The sequence below is a fragment of the Taurulus bubalis genome, assembly GCF_910589615.1.
Source record: "Taurulus bubalis genome assembly, chromosome: 9".
NCBI lineage: Eukaryota > Metazoa > Chordata > Actinopteri > Perciformes > Cottidae > Taurulus > Taurulus bubalis.
This window is the reverse complement of record NC_136597.1, coordinates 21,026,566-21,044,556: the sequence shown is the minus strand read 5'-3', so window position 1 is coordinate 21,044,556 and position 17,991 is coordinate 21,026,566. Positions and strand designations below refer to the sequence as shown.

General features: G+C 41.8%; 3 protein-coding genes across 3 annotated transcripts; 2 read left to right on the top strand and 1 right to left on the bottom strand.

The window, feature by feature from the left end:
* Positions 1 to 1,153: 1,153 nt before the first annotated feature.
* On the bottom strand, positions 1,154 to 2,370 carry LOC306741123 (endonuclease domain-containing 1 protein-like; the record flags this gene model as incomplete). Its single annotated transcript, XM_079223376.1, has 2 exons — positions 1,154 to 1,759; positions 2,128 to 2,370. 2 exons carry the CDS (start codon positions 2,368 to 2,370, stop codon positions 1,154 to 1,156), a joined length of 849 nt encoding a protein of 282 aa, XP_079079502.1.
* A 3,621-nt stretch (positions 2,371 to 5,991) lies between these two features.
* Positions 5,992 to 7,440, top strand: aplnr2 (apelin receptor 2; the record flags this gene model as incomplete). Its single annotated transcript, XM_079223375.1, has 1 exon — positions 5,992 to 7,440. The coding sequence occupies one exon, from the start codon at positions 5,992 to 5,994 to the stop codon at positions 7,438 to 7,440; it is 1,449 nt and encodes a 482-aa protein (XP_079079501.1).
* A 1,194-nt stretch (positions 7,441 to 8,634) lies between these two features.
* On the top strand, positions 8,635 to 16,315 carry hdac10 (histone deacetylase 10; the record flags this gene model as incomplete). The annotated part of the gene is made up of 20 exons (XM_079223959.1): positions 8,635 to 8,693; positions 9,993 to 10,127; positions 10,242 to 10,338; positions 10,466 to 10,563; positions 10,794 to 10,898; positions 10,989 to 11,057; positions 11,148 to 11,274; positions 11,669 to 11,734; positions 11,834 to 11,893; positions 11,993 to 12,082; positions 12,165 to 12,271; positions 12,347 to 12,414; positions 13,086 to 13,332; positions 13,471 to 13,555; positions 13,672 to 13,757; positions 14,139 to 14,195; positions 14,322 to 14,403; positions 14,990 to 15,178; positions 15,283 to 15,442; positions 15,553 to 16,315. The coding sequence occupies 20 exons, from the start codon at positions 8,635 to 8,637 to the stop codon at positions 15,579 to 15,581; spliced, it is 2,016 nt and encodes a 671-aa protein (XP_079080085.1). The 3' UTR covers positions 15,582 to 16,315.
* Between the last annotated feature and the right edge of the window lie 1,676 nt (positions 16,316 to 17,991).

Sequence of the window (17,991 nt, the reverse complement as noted above, 5' to 3'; positions counted from 1 at the left end):
TCTGGCACTGTGACACACGCCAGCTGGCAGAACACAGCTACCCTCTCCAACTAGATATTAATCATATCATCATTCCCCCTGGGGCTCTGTCTGCCCTCCTGTCTTTGGATCATTTTACTGTTTTTATGGTTTCATACTGTTTGCATGATGACCGGCTGTACCAAAGAGATCTTACTAGATCTCAAAAATAATGAACAAAGCCACACTTTTTTTTTTTTTTACTGGGAGTGATATTCTTCTTTGTATTTTTACGCTCCACTTTACTGAAATTGTATTTAGTGTGTAGTTCACATTTCATCTCACGGTTGAGACCAAAAGGGAGTACCGCAAAACTTCAGAGAGCTACAAGAGGCTGAACCCCTGAAAAGTTATTACTGGTAACTGTTACTGTAGTTCTCTATTCTGATAAGCAGGGTAACCAGGAAGTTAAACACTAGTTGTATTTGTGAAGAAACAAACAAAACAAATGAAAAATCAGAATCTTGATATTGACCAAGTTTGTCTGTGTGGCTTTCCATAAGAGCAGCGCCCAGTAGAGCTACAGACAAGTGGCTGTATGTGAACATGTAAAGCAGTTGGTCTAATCGGTCTGCGCTGCACAGGCAAGCGTAGTTCTTTGTGATTAAGAGGTCAAGTTAACATGAGATGTACAACCATATAGGGCTTTCATGGCCAGTTTATGCACCATAAAAGCTTGTTAAGGCACCATCGGAGTTAATATTATTGAAATGTATTTTTTTGGAGGATCAATCTTGCCAGGGTCATCTGGTCAGGGGTCCACTTAGTCTTTTGTCTTTAGGGCCTTCAACGTCATCTTCAGCAAACAGAGCTCAGAAAAGCTAGTTGGTGGACTTTTTTTAGTAAAGATACTTTTTTTAAACTGAAGAATACAGAATAAATACTTAATAAATAGGTCAATATTAGTCTAATTATAACAAACACCAGATGCATAGGGGTGTGTAACATTTTAATCGGCAAACAATCTGCCACATAGCAATTACATGCAAAACTGTGAATTTGATGTGGGCGACATGATTTCTTTACTCATGGAAACTATAGAATTTAGAATAGATTAATTAAAACAAATAAACCATTTTGTCAGCTACTGAATGCTTTTCTATTATTGATACTGGTGGGACCCATCCCCATACCCTCAAGGCACATGTAGGCCGCTATTCCTACTATCGAGAGGCACACAGTTGTCATAGAAGATCTGGAAAGAGCTGCTAACATAAGTTATCTTCTTTAGGAATTCCTCCAACTGCTGCACCGTCATCTCTTGAACCTTGTTGTCCCCCCCGTCGTTGAGCCCGTGAGCTGCATACGCAGGAAACTTTGAGCGCTCCAAGTACGGCGCGTTGTGGTCGAAGTCAATGCAGCAGTAGGCCGACCAGAAGTATGCGGGGATGCCCAGGCGTTTGATGTTGTGGCGGCGGATCGTGTGGCCCGAGGTGGTGACCCCGGTGACCACGTAGGCGGTGCCGCGGCAGTAGTTGTTGAGCCGCCTGCGGATGGTGTGCTCGTGGTCCTTCCAGGGCCCAATGTTGAACTCTCTGGCCTGAGGGACCACGTTTGTGAGGGTGTAGGTGGATGCTTTGTCATTCGGGTGGGCCTGGTGCTCGTCTGGATTCAGCTGACCGCGTTCGAAGGTCACAGAGTTCGAGTAGTCGTCGAGCACGGCCTGAGCATCCTCAAAATTGTTGTGGAGGTCTTCTGGAGGGAACGGCTGCATGTCACGAGTGCCGGACACTGTGGAGAGCTGTCAGGATAAACACTGTCATCACTAAAATCTCAAAATAACAGATAATCATTGCCAAAGGATCTTTTACAAGTTTTTCCTATACTGGACATTAAAAACCAAGGTATTTTTTAGGATTCTGCTTGAAATAACATGTATCTCTGCAACCACAAGGGCTATTTGAATAATGTTGGTGTTATAATAAAGGCAACCCATGTGAGCTTTTGTTCAGATGTGTAAATATTAGTATATATGTTACTGGTTAAGAGTAAATAAAGATTGAAACACAGCAAAAATAGAAGTTTCAGGTCCGTCTCACCCTATATAGGTGCCATGGTGCTTAAAAGGTTAAGCTTTTCTAAAAGGAAAATCAAACACTCAGCCCATACCTGTGGCTCATACATCCAAGGCACGTCGACCTTCTTGGAGCCGTCGGAGCGCTTGAAGGTGTACGCAGAATACACAGGGATGTGGTTGATGCTGTCGTACAGGGTGACAAACCGTGGGTTGCCCTCGTAGAACTGGCAAATCTTTCTAAAAGGCTGCTCCTCGAGCCCCCGAGGCAGCGTGCCCACGTACAGGAACTGTTTACACTCAGGTGAGAGATGCTCCTGCACCTCCGCTGCCGCCATCGCAACGAGGAGAAGACAGACGAGCATTTGATCCGTTCTGTTGTCGACGATCATGGCAAATTGTGCAGCTTGAACGGTGCTTGCAGTCCCTTTGAAACAGTGTCCCGCTGTGTGGACTTTGCCTATGTGCTTCATACCGTCGCAGGCATATTATGCAAATCCTTATCTTTTTCACTTTACAAGTAGTAATGGGACTCCATCAGTGGCCTTCACAGTTCAGGCCATAAAGCCACAGGAGCTTCGAGTCATTTTTTTTGCTGACAATTATATGGGAATTATGTGACAAATGTACTGAAAACCGAACTAAACTGTGTGGGAAATATGAATCAAGAAGAGACAGAGGGACGTTTATCACGGCAGACATTTTACTAACAATATTAATGACTCTGTTCCGTTTACACTAAGTGTTCCTGTAAGTCATTAATAAAAAACACGTGTAATTCCCCTGCAATGAGGTAAACATCAGCCGTGAAAAAGGCAACACTAAGCCCATTACCTTCGTTTAATATGTTTAATATTTCAAACCTTTTAGCCTCATTGCATTAATGTCGGATGAACTCTGAGGTCACAGCTTTCCATCTGTGCCACAAGCTCTTCACAGGCCTAGAAAAGGTTTGCCAATTATATCCAAAAAGGGAAATGCACTTTGTGTTTTTAAGCCACTGAACATTAACTAATGTATTATAGCCTCTCTTAAAATGTTTGGATTGTGAGTGAACATTTTTGTGACGCCAGAGGAAAAATGTCAATACAGTTACTGTAATTCAGGCCATCGATACCAGCTGTTTTCAGAAGATTTATCTGTATAAAAGTCTTTGAAGTTTGTCCTTTCATACATCTTGATATGCTCTGTTGGTCTTCACCTGTTTTGTTACTCTGTATCACTTCCTTCCCCTGTTGTTTCCCACTGTGATGCACAGCATACAGTTGTATTCTCAATGGAACAGTTGTATTTACTCTGTCTTTCTTTCCTTCTCTCTCTGTGTGTGTGTGTGTGTGTGTGTGTGTGTGTGTGTGTGTGTGTGTGTGTGTGTGTGTGTGTGTGTGTGTGTGAGTGTGTGTGTGTGTGTGTGTGTGTGTGTGTCCACCACCATGTTTCTGTGAGAGAAAAGACTGTGGAATGTTTTTGGAAACATCTGTCTCCATCACAACAGGTTGATGGCAGCGTGACCTTTGCCCCTGTGGTAACAAACACTTCCTGTTTACCATCGGAGCGTCTTCAACGTTTACACTCTAACCCCATGCTGACCTGCAGTATCCATACATCTAATATCCAAGCTTAGATATAACAGAACCTTTAAAAAATGTGACTAAAACTCTTTTTGGTATAATCTCTCGGGGTGAAGTTGAGTGAATGTCAACTACATCCAACTTGCACACAAACTGATATGAAGTTTTGTATAGTAATAACTTTTATTATTAAATGTAGATACTTAACATCATAAGGCCTCTGGGATAAGACACCAATCATGACCCATGAACCATGTCTCCTGCTTGAATTTCCACCATTTGTATCAAATTTATATTATAATTTCATGAATGTATATGTTATAAAACTCAAATGTTTGCTTTTAAAGCACCTACACAACTAAACTGACCAATTGCTGGTTGTCACTTTGTATAACAGTGTGTCTGGTCTTTTATTCATGAGAAAAACATGTATTATGATATTATTATATGATAGCAACTACTGAAGTAACTAAAAGTCTATCTGGTAAATTGATTTATATTCTACTCATTGTCCACATTTCAAAATAATTACTCTAATAGATAACTATACTTTAATGGGCGCCCTACTGACCTACACTACTATATTTCCCTGTATTTGCAAAGTGCTGTATCACATTTGAATATTTGTGAAAACATCAATGCATAGTCGAGGAGACAACGCACAAGTGGAATGATGCATATTGACGAACTCTAAAATCATAAGTCAGTATGTCTTTGCCATACAGTCAAGTTAAAAGTAGAACATTTTGATTGGGATTGTGGATTAGAAGTATAAATAATATAAATTGGAAAAACCAAGTGCAGTAAGTACCTCAAAATTGTACCGACTTGTATTTTAACTAAAATGTAAATTAATAAATGTATGAACAGTGAATTGGAAGAGTCAACACAGCTGTGGGTCATCTGTAATCTGTCAGTGTCGCTCTTTTTTACATCAGGTAGGTACAGAATAACGGTTTTAAATAAAATCCTCCCACACATTCACCCGTCTGTTCTGATGCTGCGGCCAGACTGTGAAAGTGAGGGCCGTTATTTGTTTGTGCTCCGTGTGGCTTGTTGCATTTAACCACTGCATACACGGTGTGTGTTTGAACATACGAGACACAATAAAAGAGTGCGATTGTGTTTGCATTTGGATGTGCGTGTGTGTGTGTCTGTGCATAGAGAATACCAGCAGCCTAAAGGAGTGTGGGGGATCTGTTTGTGTCTCGGGTTTGCATGTGTTTGCCGGGGGGAGGAGGAGTGATGTTATTGTGTCTCTTGGGAGGGTTTGTGTGTTTGTCCTATGGGTATTTGCAGGTCTCGTAACTCTCTGCTGGGGTGGTCTGGTTTGAGAATGAGAGAAAGGAGGATGTGTGTGTGTGTGTGTGTGTGTGTGTGTGTGTCCGTGTGTGGAGGACTTTAGATGAAGACACACCTTCTTCAGCCGGCTCAGTACAGATATAGAGATGGAGGGAGAAGCAGGAGGACAAGTCACAGAGAAAAAGTGGAAAGAGAGAAGACAGGATGAGAGTTCTGATGATCATCACCCCGTCATCTCAGTAGAGGTTCCATCGTCCAGGCCGGAGGAGGTAAGTGTCTGTTGTAAGACCTCATTATAACATGCAGTTTAGATAAAGCCTGTAATCCAAATTTACTGTATGAATTAAACAGATTTTTTGCATTGTAAACCAGAAGATAAAAGCAGAAACAGACAAATGATTCACATGCTGCATTTTGGCATCCAACATATTTCTTAGATGATGAATGGTCAATGCATAGGAAAGGCTCATTGCCTCTTTAAACTCATTGGGAGCGACTGAAGCCTCTGTTTCCCTTTGCATTCTGGTTGTCTTGTAACAATCAAACTCTTTATCATAGAGGTCTAAAACGTTCGGCAAAAGCAGAATGTCTTTTTCAAAAGACACCTGTGCACAAGAGAACATGTTCGGTATGAGCATGGAGAAGAACACATGCAATGTACAGACATTTCATTGTTGTTTGCTAAAGTCTGTTTACAGCATTTGTGGGCAGATTAGAACTACAATACTAAAGTTAAAGTAAGATGCGTGTTGCTTAACTTTGCCTTGTTGTTACAAGCTGTGCCTGTACAGTATTTGCAGTAGTTGAACCTGTTGCAAAAGTTTAAGAATCTCATTGTGTTTTGTTACATTTTCAGAGGATCCGAGTCAACGGACAGGGGAAGAAGTGAGCCTGAACAGGAGGATAATCCATGACAGGAATCTGGGCCCAGAAAAAATAGTACCACTGCAGGAGTTTGGACTTTTTGCTTCAAGACATCACACTATTACAACGCTATATATACTGACCAAACTTCAGCTTGCCAGGAACGTATTGGGACCTCCAGTGATTTTAAAAAAGTGCAAATGATTTGATATAGACACCAAGGAGATGGACGCACAGATGTCAGACGCAGACTTCCTCACCTCCCCCTCTCCTTCTTCCACTCCACTCTTCCACTGCGACTACAGCGACTGGTCTCCTTCCTACTCCATCATCCCGTCCGTCTACCTGCTGGCCTTCCTGGTTGGTTGCCTCGGCAACGGCCTGGTGCTGTGGGCCTACCTGAACCGGGCTGATGGGAGAGAAACTGGAAAACGCTGTTGCACTGGCATTTTCAGAAGCAGCCAGCAGAACATAAGCGGCGCCGGTAGATTCCCCCCCGGGTCCTTTCCCCAGAAGAAGACGGAAAACTGTGGCTCTTCCTCCTCTCACTCCTCCACCTCGTCTTCTTCACGCCCCTCCATGCCTCGTCCCTCGCGCTCTCTGACAGACTCTCTCATAGCCAGCTTGGCCTTAGCCGACCTCTGCTTCCTCGTGACTCTCCCTCTGTGGGCGGTCTACACAGCGATGGGCTACCACTGGCCTTTTGGGCAACCCCTCTGCCAAATCAGCAGCTTCCTCACTGCGCTCAACATGTACGCCAGCGTGTTCAGCCTGAGCATGCTCAGTGTGGAGCGGTACTGGGTTCTGACTGGACGCCGGCACTCCAGCCACCGTGCCCCACAGAGGTGCCCCAGCAGGGCTTTGTGGATACTTGGAGGGGTGTGGGGGCTGGCGGGGGTGCTGGCACTTCCTGGTTTGCTGCTGCGCTCTGTCAAGGAGGTGGAGGTAGACCTCGACTCTGATTTTGATTGGCAGCTGGAGCCGGTTCATCCTACGACTGACTCTGGATCAGTCTTCCTCTCCTGCCAAATGGATTACTCCATGCTGATTGGAGCAGAGCTGGAGGAGACCGATCGCGAGCAGGCGGAAATGTGGTGGGCGGCCGCGTTGAGTGTTAAATCAACTCTAATTGGCTTCCTGCTTCCTCTTGTCATCTTACTCGTCTGCTACTGCTCATTGGCCCAGCTCCTAAGCAGACATTTTGGGCGGGGCCCACGTCCTGACCGCAGGCGCCAGCGAAGACTCCTCAGGGTCATCGTCACTTTAGTGATGGCTTTCTTTCTGTGCTGGCTGCCTCTGCACGTTAATAAGACGGTTGCCATGCTGCTGGAGTTTGGTTTTGTCCCACACTCCTGCTCTTTGGATCAGATTTTACTGGCTGCTCAGCCATACGTCACCTGTTTAGCTTATCTCAACTCATGCCTTAACCCTCTCCTGTACGCCGCATGTGACCCATCGTTCAGGAAGAGATGCAGACGAGCTCTTCTCCTGCTGTGCAGGACGAGGAGGAGAGGAGGAGGAGGAGGAGGAGAGGGAAGGGCAGGAAAGAAGGATGAAGAAGAGAAAGATGAAAGGAGTTCAGCTTTTCCCTCAAAAACACAAGAGGAAACAGCAGATAAGACAGAGGGAGAAGAGGAGATGGTGGGTGCCATGACTACTGAGATAACTGCTTGAAATGGAAGAATCGTGTCTAATTTCACATCGGGGAACAAGGACATCAAGCTATTTTGTTTGCCGCCAATAAAGCATGTGTGATATACTTTTTCAGTATTTCAGTCCAAGACGATCAATAATAGATGAATGCCAAAGTGGAACTCAGACTCTGGAAGAAACTGTGTCAGAGGTCAATAGTTTCAAAATAAACATCCTTATCAAATGAACATCCAAGATTTCCGAGACAAAATTCCAATCCCCAGATTTCCCACAGGAACAATCCACCACTTCCTAAAAGTTGATCGTCTTGCCAAGCCAAAATGTTCTCATGCCATCTGATCTGTTTCTATATTTTGTACTGGTAATACACTCTGAGTTGTTTACTGACTTGTCTTGCACTGTTGTTTTTATTTCTATTAAAAAGGGTCATGTAATTCCTATTTGTCTTTTGATTGTGAGAAAATAGTACATCAATAAATATGTAAAAGAAAAAGAAGAAATATATACATATATCTGGTAAATTCTGCAAAAATACAGAATAAAACTGACATTGGACAAAACTTAAACGCATCAGGACAAAAGCATAACATATTTGAAGAGTAAGTAGGTGTTCAAATGACATGGATACAACAAAATAAATAGATACTATTATAAACATTCTTGCCATACGTAAAGTAGATCTGTGGGTGTGTGTTTATGGTAAATAACAGTGCAAGGTTTCCCTAATACAATATTGTGTATTTGGGAATAGTACATAGTCACATCATAATTAATTTTAATATAAAAACGATTGTCTTTTTGCATTCATGTCGACCATTTCTATTTAAACCAAAGCATTTTCTAACCAGTAAAGTCAAAACATATGTACATTAAGCATATTACTGCAGAAGTAAGTACCAGACCCCGTCCAGAGAGTGGCGCCAATTTACAATTAAACTGTTCGACAACCTCCAGAAAACTCAAAGAAGACTTTGTCTGTTTGGCTGCATGCCCACATTTGTTTCCATCCAAGGTTCATGCAGACCGCTCTGGTGTTGTAGTTGTTCTGGTGAATGTTACAGGTTTGTTTACAACACAGATTCTCCGTCAACTTCGTGCACAGTTTGTATTAGAACCAGTTCGCTAACTTACAAGAATAAACTAATGCATTAATGAAATGTTGTCACATGTGTTGCAGTTTGACTGGTTTGAGAAATAACGTCGCAGTTAAAGAAGATGGGAACAGCATTGATATATGATGAGGAGATGACCAAATACAAACTGCTCTGGGTTGAGTAAGTACCAGTTACGTTGAGTCTTTTCTGGGAAATAATCTACGCGAGTGAAAGCGTCGCTTGTTTATGTGTTGAAACAGGAAGTCAGCAAATTGCCTTTCCTTTGAAATAAAGTTGTTACAAATAACACATAATGACTGTGGAGTCTGTTTTGTGCAAATATCTGTCACGTAAATTAACTCTATAGTACACGAAAAAAGAAGAGAAAAAAGATATACGTTTAATTAACGGGATTCGAACTCATATCATTGGGTGGAAAAAGATAACAGGTCAGTGGCATTACCACTACACCAGGATAGACATAGTGGATTTTCAATCAAATTATCTACAACACAGTCAGCAGTCACATTTAAACGGCAGAGAGCCACCAGATCAACTTGCGACCAACTGCGACTCCATGGAGCATGTTGACGTGACCTGCGGAGCACTTTACAATATCGCTGCTTTCTCAAACTAATAGACAGCTGTTTAATATCAGACCATTCAACACGACTGCGTTTTACCTCAGTTAAGTTAAGCTTACAATACGCTAATTACTGAGTCCAAACGGGGATAAATGGTTAAATGTTGCGCGCGAAGTACTTAGTAAATCGTTACTTTTGATTAAACATTGGTCGGAACTGAAGTTGCGTTTCGTTGTGTCGCTGCTGAACGCGGACGGATTAGCGAGGAGCACCCGCAGCGTTAGCTTCAAAACTAACAGCGGTGGTTCCACAACGTTACCTTCTAGCTTAAATCTGTTTATTTCCTCAGACATTTAAAGCGTAAAGCTAGGGTTATGTTGTACCGTTTTGTAGTTAGACTTAACATGGTCTTCGATATAGTCTCACATATTTAGGAGAAATTATTATGTTTGTATTTGTACATTTGCTTAGTGTGCATCATGCATCATACACCAAACAAGCACAACCACACCCTCAAATAAACAATCAAAATCTTTCCAATAAGTACACCACTGTAGACCAATAGAGGTGTGAATGCCATGTTATGTATCTGTATGTATTTTCAGCACCAATTGTGTTTTATACAATGTGTATTCTTGATTTAGGGGAGTCCACTGCTTCTTGACATTTCACATCTGTTATCTGTCTGTTTATGATTTGTGCTCAAAAAATGAAATTGCGAAACTACTAATGACAAAAAAAAACATGAATTTGAAAAGATCAATCACAAATTCAGTTGTGCTAAAGTAGGATACACATCCTTCACTCGCTCATAAGATACACATCTATTAGCTCGTAATGTACAAATCCTTAATTTAATTGTATGGAACATCATTTAAATATTATTTTTCTCCAGCCCTGCATGTAAGATTGAGGTACCTGAGCGTCTGACGGTGAGTCATGAAGCTTTGGTTAAGACCGGCCTGGCTGATCGATGCGTCGCCGTACCTGTGCGCGAGGCGACCGAAGCAGACATCCTGCTGGTTCACAGGTCGGTCCTGCTGGCGACAAAGACACCTGGTTCAGTTCATTGTTCTTCCTCTTCTTGAGGCCAACATAAACACCTAAAGCCACTCGTCTACGTGCGCTTTGCTGATCTTAACAGTGAGGAGTACTTGGAGGCAGTGAAGAAGACCCCCTATATGACTCTGGAGGAGCTGAAGGAGTTCACCCTGCAGTATGGTGACGTCTACTTCCACCCAGTGAGTCCTGTCCTGCACTTGATATTCCTGATAGCGGAGTAGCAGCCGTTGCCATTTCTTCATATCTATAGGTCAGCTTCACTCCTAGTCCTGGATAACCCTTCCTTTTTCTCATTTACTGCCCTAGAACATCTATCACTGTGCCAAGCTGGCTGCAGGAGCCACACTGCAACTGGTGGACAGTGTTATGACGGGGAAGGTGAGGAACGGCATGGCTCTGGTCAGGTGAGGCTTATTCACCCCTTAGCTGTCCTCCTATGTAACCTGATGCTTTGATGTTCTACTTTGGTGCTCCTTAAGTGCTGGCTTCTTTTTCTACTTTTTTTGTATCATTCCAGACTAAATACTATGGGTTTGTATGTAAGTTGTCTTTTGCTCCCTCTATAGGCTAAATGATTGATCCATTACTGCATACAATCCTGACACATATATCTCTCCTCTGTCATTGTTAACAGACCACCAGGACACCACAGTATGCGCAGTGCTGCCAGTGGGTTCTGTGTGTTCAACAATGTGGCCATAGCAGCGCGATACGCCAAACAAAAATATGGGATTAAAAGGTAACTTGAGACTGTTTTTGTTTATTCTTGAAAGATGTACTGTGTTAGTTTTGACATGAGGTATTTATTTATTTCTTAATTTGTTTCCAGGGTGTTGATCGTTGACTGGGATGTACATCATGGTCAAGGGGTGCAGTACTGTTTTGAAGATGATCCAAGGTGAGTCCTTGCAAACTGACTCGTTACATTGTTTACGTTGCTGTTGTCTTCTTGCATGATACATTCTGCGTGCCGCATGTTTATTCCCAGCGTGCTGTATTTCTCGTGGCACCGCTACGAGCATCAGAAATACTGGCCTCAACTCAGAGACTCAGACTACGGCTGTGTTGGCAAAGAGAAAGGGGCTGGATTCAATATCAATGTGCCATGGAACAAAGTAAGTAACCACAGAGGCACTTGATGTTATTGTAAGGTATTTTTTTAATTACAAAACATGTCTTGCTTTATCTTACACTCTAACTTTATGTTGACTGAAAGAATAAAGTTGAAAGGGAGAACAAATGTCTGCTTTGACAATTTTGTAAATTAGCTTGGAAATAGGCTATTTAAAAAAAAGGCTGCAACTGTATTCATTAACTTAATCGGTTATTTCAGGAATAATTGTATTATTAAGTTATCAACTAAAAAAAACAATATGTAGTTCATACAAAGGAACAAACAAGCAGCATTAGCTTTTTTTTGCGTTAATGATGTAACATATTTGCTTTAATGGTTGTGTGACCATGTTTGTGTGTATGAATATATAATGAGGTCACATTGTGATGATTCAGGTGGGAATGAAGAACAGTGACTATCTTTCAGTCTTCTGTCACGTCCTTCTGCCAATCGCATACGAGGTGAAGCATTTCAGAAAATTCACATTTTGCTGACAGATACTGATGTGGTGGATATTATTTATGTCAATGTATGATTGATTATGTGTTTCTTTGTCACAGTTTAGCCCAGACCTGGTCCTGGTGTGTGCAGGCTTTGACTCAGCCATCGGTGACCCAGAGGTACTGAATAGCCATGAAATCATAAAAGTAGACTTTATGCGTCCAGTCTGTTTTCCATCATTGGGTCATTATTTGGTAAACTGACTGCTTTATTTTCAGGGAGAAATGCGTGCCAGCCCCGACGTCTTTGCCCACCTCACTCACCTCCTGATGAACCTCGCAGGAGGGAAACTGTGTGCCGTGCTGGAGGTCCGGCTGCAGATACGTTACAAACATGCTGCCATGCTGTGGGAGGAACATTTGTTGTGAAATATGCTGTTGTGTTTTCCAGGGAGGATATAACTTGACTTCCCTCCACCAGTCTGTGTGTCAGACGGTTCAAACTTTGCTTGGAGACCCGGCGCCGCGGCCTGCGAACCTCGACGGTCCCTGTACAAGGTCGGTCTCAGGTCAGGTAAATCATGTGCGAGTGTGTTTTTGTAACTGTAGTGAATTATTTTGTTCTATTTGCAGTGCACTTGAGTCCCTTCACTGTGTCCGAGCAGCTCACCGGCAGTACTGGTCCTGCCTCAAACATGCAGGTATAACACCCACGTTATGCTTTCTGAGCTTTTTCATCTATTCTTTAAAAAAGCATCGCACTGATTTTAGGATAGTACTCTTTTAAATAGTCTGACTCATAGATAGTTTACAAACAAAAGGATGAATTTGATGAAACAGAACCAGAGATATGGGATCTGTTTGGACATACTATTTATACTAAATATTACGTAAAATGTTGCATGTAGTGTGTTCCAAGTGCATTGTATGTGGATTTTTTTAATGCAAGAAATTCCCGGGTGTACTGCATACTAGATAAGCAAGAATTTCTGAGTATGAGAAGTGAGCTTATTGGACATACTCAACCGCCCCAAAACGCATTGTGTCTCTTCAACCTGTCTAGCAAGGTAGAAGGTTTAAATAAAATACCTAACTGTTGGATAAAATAATTAAGAACGATGGCGAGTGACCTTAAGGTACAGTTATGAGAAAAAATGTAATAATTTATTTAGTGGGCAGTACAACCATCATCCTTTTTTATTGACACACATCCTCTTTCCTTGTCAAAACCTGGCGTCTACATTACCCACAGTGCAACTCTGTCACTGACAGTTCACTCTGAGATTCAGGTGTGTCGTGCTAATGTCTCCTTAAGCCGAGATGACTTTTAACTTCATTGCTTCATAAAATATTTCATTACTCCTTTCCCCAGCTGAGCTACCCACCTCTGACTTCAGCACAAAGCGCATTAAATTAGACGAAGGAGGAGGAGAAGAAGAAGAAAGGCAGAAGACGGGAGAAGAGGAGAAAAGCACAGAGGAAGAGGCGTGGCCAGAGCCTCCGAAACGCTTCACTCCTCCAGTTAGCACCGCTTTAGTCCTCCCTGAAGGTGTGGCTTGCCCAGATGGATGTAAACGCTTCACCTCATCGGAGGACCCGGTCATAATCAACAAACTCAGGTTTCATAATTATCAACTTTATGTCTTATTATTGACACCGGAAGAATATCACAGGAGGTGTTGAATTTAAAAGAATATTTATAATCAATTTAGTCTTTATTATTAATATACTAAATATGTTTTTTTTCCATCAATAAGGGAGAAGTTCCTCACAGATTCAGATGACGATCTCACAACCCTCTCCAGTCTTACGGCCCTTGTAGAGAAAATGGAGAAGAACGAGGTACAGGCTGGATGTTGTTGTTTGTGTCTCCTCTGTTCGAGTGCTGTGATATGATCTGCTTTTCTGACCGGCCCACATGAGCTGCAAGCTGATTATATTTAATCACCACATCTCAGATCGGCAATGGCTTGGCGCTGGTCCGTGACGTCTCCATGGCGATGATGTGTGTTGTCGAGCATGCTGCAACTGCTCACCATGACCGGTATAACAAAGAGGATCTAATGCATGTGTACATTGAAATGACTGCATGCTTTTAATGTTACTGAGAAAGAAAAAGTGACAAATAAGACCGGCCTTGTTACAGGAAAGGAATAGCTCTACATTTAAAAAAAAACAACCACTAAGACGTACTTTACTTATATTTACTTGGTTACTTACATGTGTACTCTAGAAGGTAGAACTATTTGTTTCAACATTGTTTGTGTTTCTGGGATGTTTTGGGCTCAACTTATTATTTGCTTAGTTTTTTCTCATTTGTGCTGAAGGGAGTTCTGTTGTAGATGAGATTTTAGATCCTCAATGGAAATAAATGATCAAGCTGACGTCACTGAATTGGATTTGATTCCGCTTTCTCCTCATGCAGGGTTCTGATCGTGTGTGTTGGAGATGCGGTGGTCCAGAGTCAAGGCACAGACGATGGGTGAATGTCATTTGTGTGTCCCTAAATTAGACTTTGTGTACACATGTTCCCCCTTGAGCTGTTGAAAACATAGATATATCTGCAAAGGTTTGCACAACGTGATGACAGAAATATTTCCATCTTCAGGAAAACCCTCCTGGTGCAGTTCAGCAACAAGGAGTCAGAGGAACAGAAAGGCAAATTTCACATTCCTGTGTGTCTGAAGAAGGTACCGTGTATTACAATCGTAGAAATCACCATTCAGAGGATTGTGGTGGATGCTAATTCAGTAATACTGTTGTTTTTTTTTGTCTTTTTTTATATTTATATAGATATATATTCACATATCATGATGTTGTGGCCAAAAAATGCCACATCGTGACGTATTATATACATTTTGATAAGAATATATTTTCATTTAGATCACTGTAATGAGTTGATTTAATTAGGGCTGCCCCTCAGTTGTTATGGTCAACTAAGATTTATTTCGTCTATTAGTGTTACTTATTTTCAAGAAACGTAGGAAAAGATCTCTGATAAACACAAGATTAAAAGTGCTTTTGGGTGATTCTTTGTGGAGTAACTCAATTTTACAGGTCTGATTAAGGTGTTAAGTCGACTAAGAATTTATTTGGTCAAGGACAGCCCTGCTTCTGTTCAATAAACATATTGAAAACAATCAATGTACTTTGGAATATGTTACCTAATGTTGTAACCCATTGATGTAGACATATTATATAACATGATTATGCCCCTCTTTGCATGATGTGTGTGTGTTGGACACATCCCAAGTGTATTTGTTTGTCTTCTCACAGGGCTGCAGCGACGTGTCCGGGTTCACACAAGCTGTGCTGGGCCTCCTTCTGCCTCTGGGATACCAGTATGACCCCAGCCTGGTTCTGTTGGTTCGGACGCCGGGCAGCGGGCTGTGTGACGGTGCGTGGCAGCAGCTAACCGGCCTGCTGCAGGGCCTCGCACAAGGACACACGCTGGTGCTCATGCAGGTAAGAAGAAGAAGAGGTCTACGTGTTCATCTTTGGCCTCTTTTTTGGGGTGTTTTTAAATGACAGGTGTTCTACTTTAGTGGTCGGTTATTTTGTTATTTCAGGAAGGTGAGAAGGCATGCGTCGGCCCCACGGCCTCGTCTCTTCTCGGGGTGGCCGCTCCCTCTCTGGGGAAACTTCATGCTCCTCTAACGGAGGACGTGGAGGCGCTGGAGAGACTGAGACTCGGGCTGCAGGCGGACTGGAAGCTACTGCGGACTACAGGTGAATTCACAACAGCAGCATCACATGGCAACATTGCACATCATGAGACATCCAGAGAGTTTGAAACAACCTGTACTAACTTAATAGGAACTTTTGTCTCCTAAAAACAGCACCAGAAACTGGAGGAGAGGAGCACTGAAGCCGATCCTGCTCTTTTTTTTGTTCAGAAATGAGTTGAAGCGCATCAATCAAAAGTCTTGATAAAACTTTGTATTTAAAAAAAAAAAAAAAGTGCTTTTTAGCACTACCGCTGTACCCCAAAACATACTGTGTTTCTCAAAAGACACATGTTTGGAATTAATTGAAATCTTGTGAACCCCACGATTGATTGTCAAATAGATTTGCATAATCTTTGGTACATTGAATAACAAAACAAATCAATCTATTTGTTTGTGCAAATTTGTGATAGTAAATCATATAGGAGGTCTAGCAAAAGGGCTTTTTTAATTTATTTTTATATTTAGCCTCAAATGTTTATACATGAATACCAAATGGTAAATCTGAAATAATTTTTGTGTCGATCTTGTTACAAACAAATGTCTTCATATGTATTCAAATCAGCGACATGATGCAAATGTTTGCATTCAACAAGGTTTTCGATTGTTTGAAAATGATTTTGGGTGGATGTTCATTATTTGTGAACAGAGGAGAATCAAGTACATTTACTCAAGTACTGGACTTGAGGTTTGTACGTAACTCAATATTTCCATATTAAGCTCCATTGTCCTTATATTCCACTACATTCCAGAGGGAACCCTACATTTATGTCACAGCTAAAGTGACTAATTACTAATAGTAAAGTTTTACACGCAAAACATCTGATCGTTTTATAAATGTAATGCACTGTACACAAATCATGTAATAAATTGCTCAACCAACTACAGTATAAAACTATTGCTTTCATGTAGATGCATCATTAATAATGATTCATTATGATATTTAACACAGAATACTTTCCTTGATACTTTAACTACATTTCTCTTTTAATACTTGTTGACATTTTCTTGAAGTGTTTAAGTGCAGGACTTTAACTTTTTGCAAATAAGTATGTTTTACATTTACAAAAATACTTCTGAGAGAATCTAAGCTCTTACACATTTTTAGAGGATTTTCAACAACAGTTCATGGTCTTCGTTTATTGAATAGCTCACAATGCTAGCTTGAAGTTAATTTCCCGCCACTATTTATTAATTTACTGTCATATTGTACAATAAATAGATCAGCTAATGATGTTGCTTTAGCATGATAACGTCTATTTCTTGAAGACCAGACGTTGTAACCTCTGTTCCTCGTCCCGCCGCTAGGAGTCGCTGTGACGCGCCCCGTCAGTAAACATAGAAGCAGATGAAGCTTCTGACACATGTGAATCATTCGTCTGTGTTGATGCACGACGGGCGCTGTTTCCTTCAATCTGTCTGCCGGTGAATGTGGTGGCTTTAGTGGACCACAGGGAGGAGTGACATTACTCACAGGCACAAGCGGTGCGCGTGCTCTCCACAGACGCATCACACAGAAAAGATGTCTGGGACTGCGAACACAAGCGCGACTACGCAGCCCGCAAAAATGAAAAAGGACGAATCTTTCCTCGGGAAATTAGGAGGAACCCTGGCACGGAGGAAAAAGTCTAAAGAAGGTACGTCTTCTGTTTTTCGTTTGTATGATATTACGATGTGATAAAAGGCCTCTTTCTGCTCCCCTTGTTGGGGTGTCTGTCCATGGTGCTGCAGTCACATCACGCGCTATTCCAATATTCTCCTCTGGGACATCACTGGCACTTTAATCTCCTGCACACAAGATTTACAACATATGGGGAATATTTAGCCTACAGCGTTTCCCTGCTGTTTATCTTGAAGAACATTGTAATCTGGGTCCATGTTTCATTTACATCCTCTCGATGACTGTCATAATTCAGTTATAGGTTCAATCATTAACACATTTTTGTTTTTGTTTTGTAGTTCTCCAAGTGAATAAAGAGGAGAGACAAAGTCCTCCTAGCAGCTCCACAAGCCTTTAACATGAGGCGATGAGTATAAATAGATCATAGTCACTTGTGATGGGAATGCAAGGTTATGAAGATAAAGGTGTCCGAGGATGACTCTGCTCTGCCTGTGTTTTCAGGTTTCTAAACACTCTCTAACTTATTGTCTTACTTTTCCAGGCGTTGGCCAAACTATTTTCTGCCCTCCCAAAAGGCCAGACACTGTGTGGTAAAACAGACAGCTGCAAGGTTTAACGCCTCTATGTGTGTGTGTGTGTGTGTGTGTGTGTGTGTGTGTGTGTGTGTGTGTGTGTGTGTGTGTGTGTGTGTGTGTGTGTGTTCACAGCCATGTGTTTATAATCTCCATTAAAGGAGGTCCACCAGCAGGAGGACGTAGACATACAGTATTAATTGTTTAGGGGGCCTTAGGAGCATCATTAACTTCCATACATCTCATGTAAAAGAAAAGAAAAGAGGTTTTCACTCTTTTTAATGTGTAGATTGAACAGTTGGAATTATCTTAATCAAACTGTTCAAATTAAATTCCATTTGTAGTTTAGCCTCTGAAGTC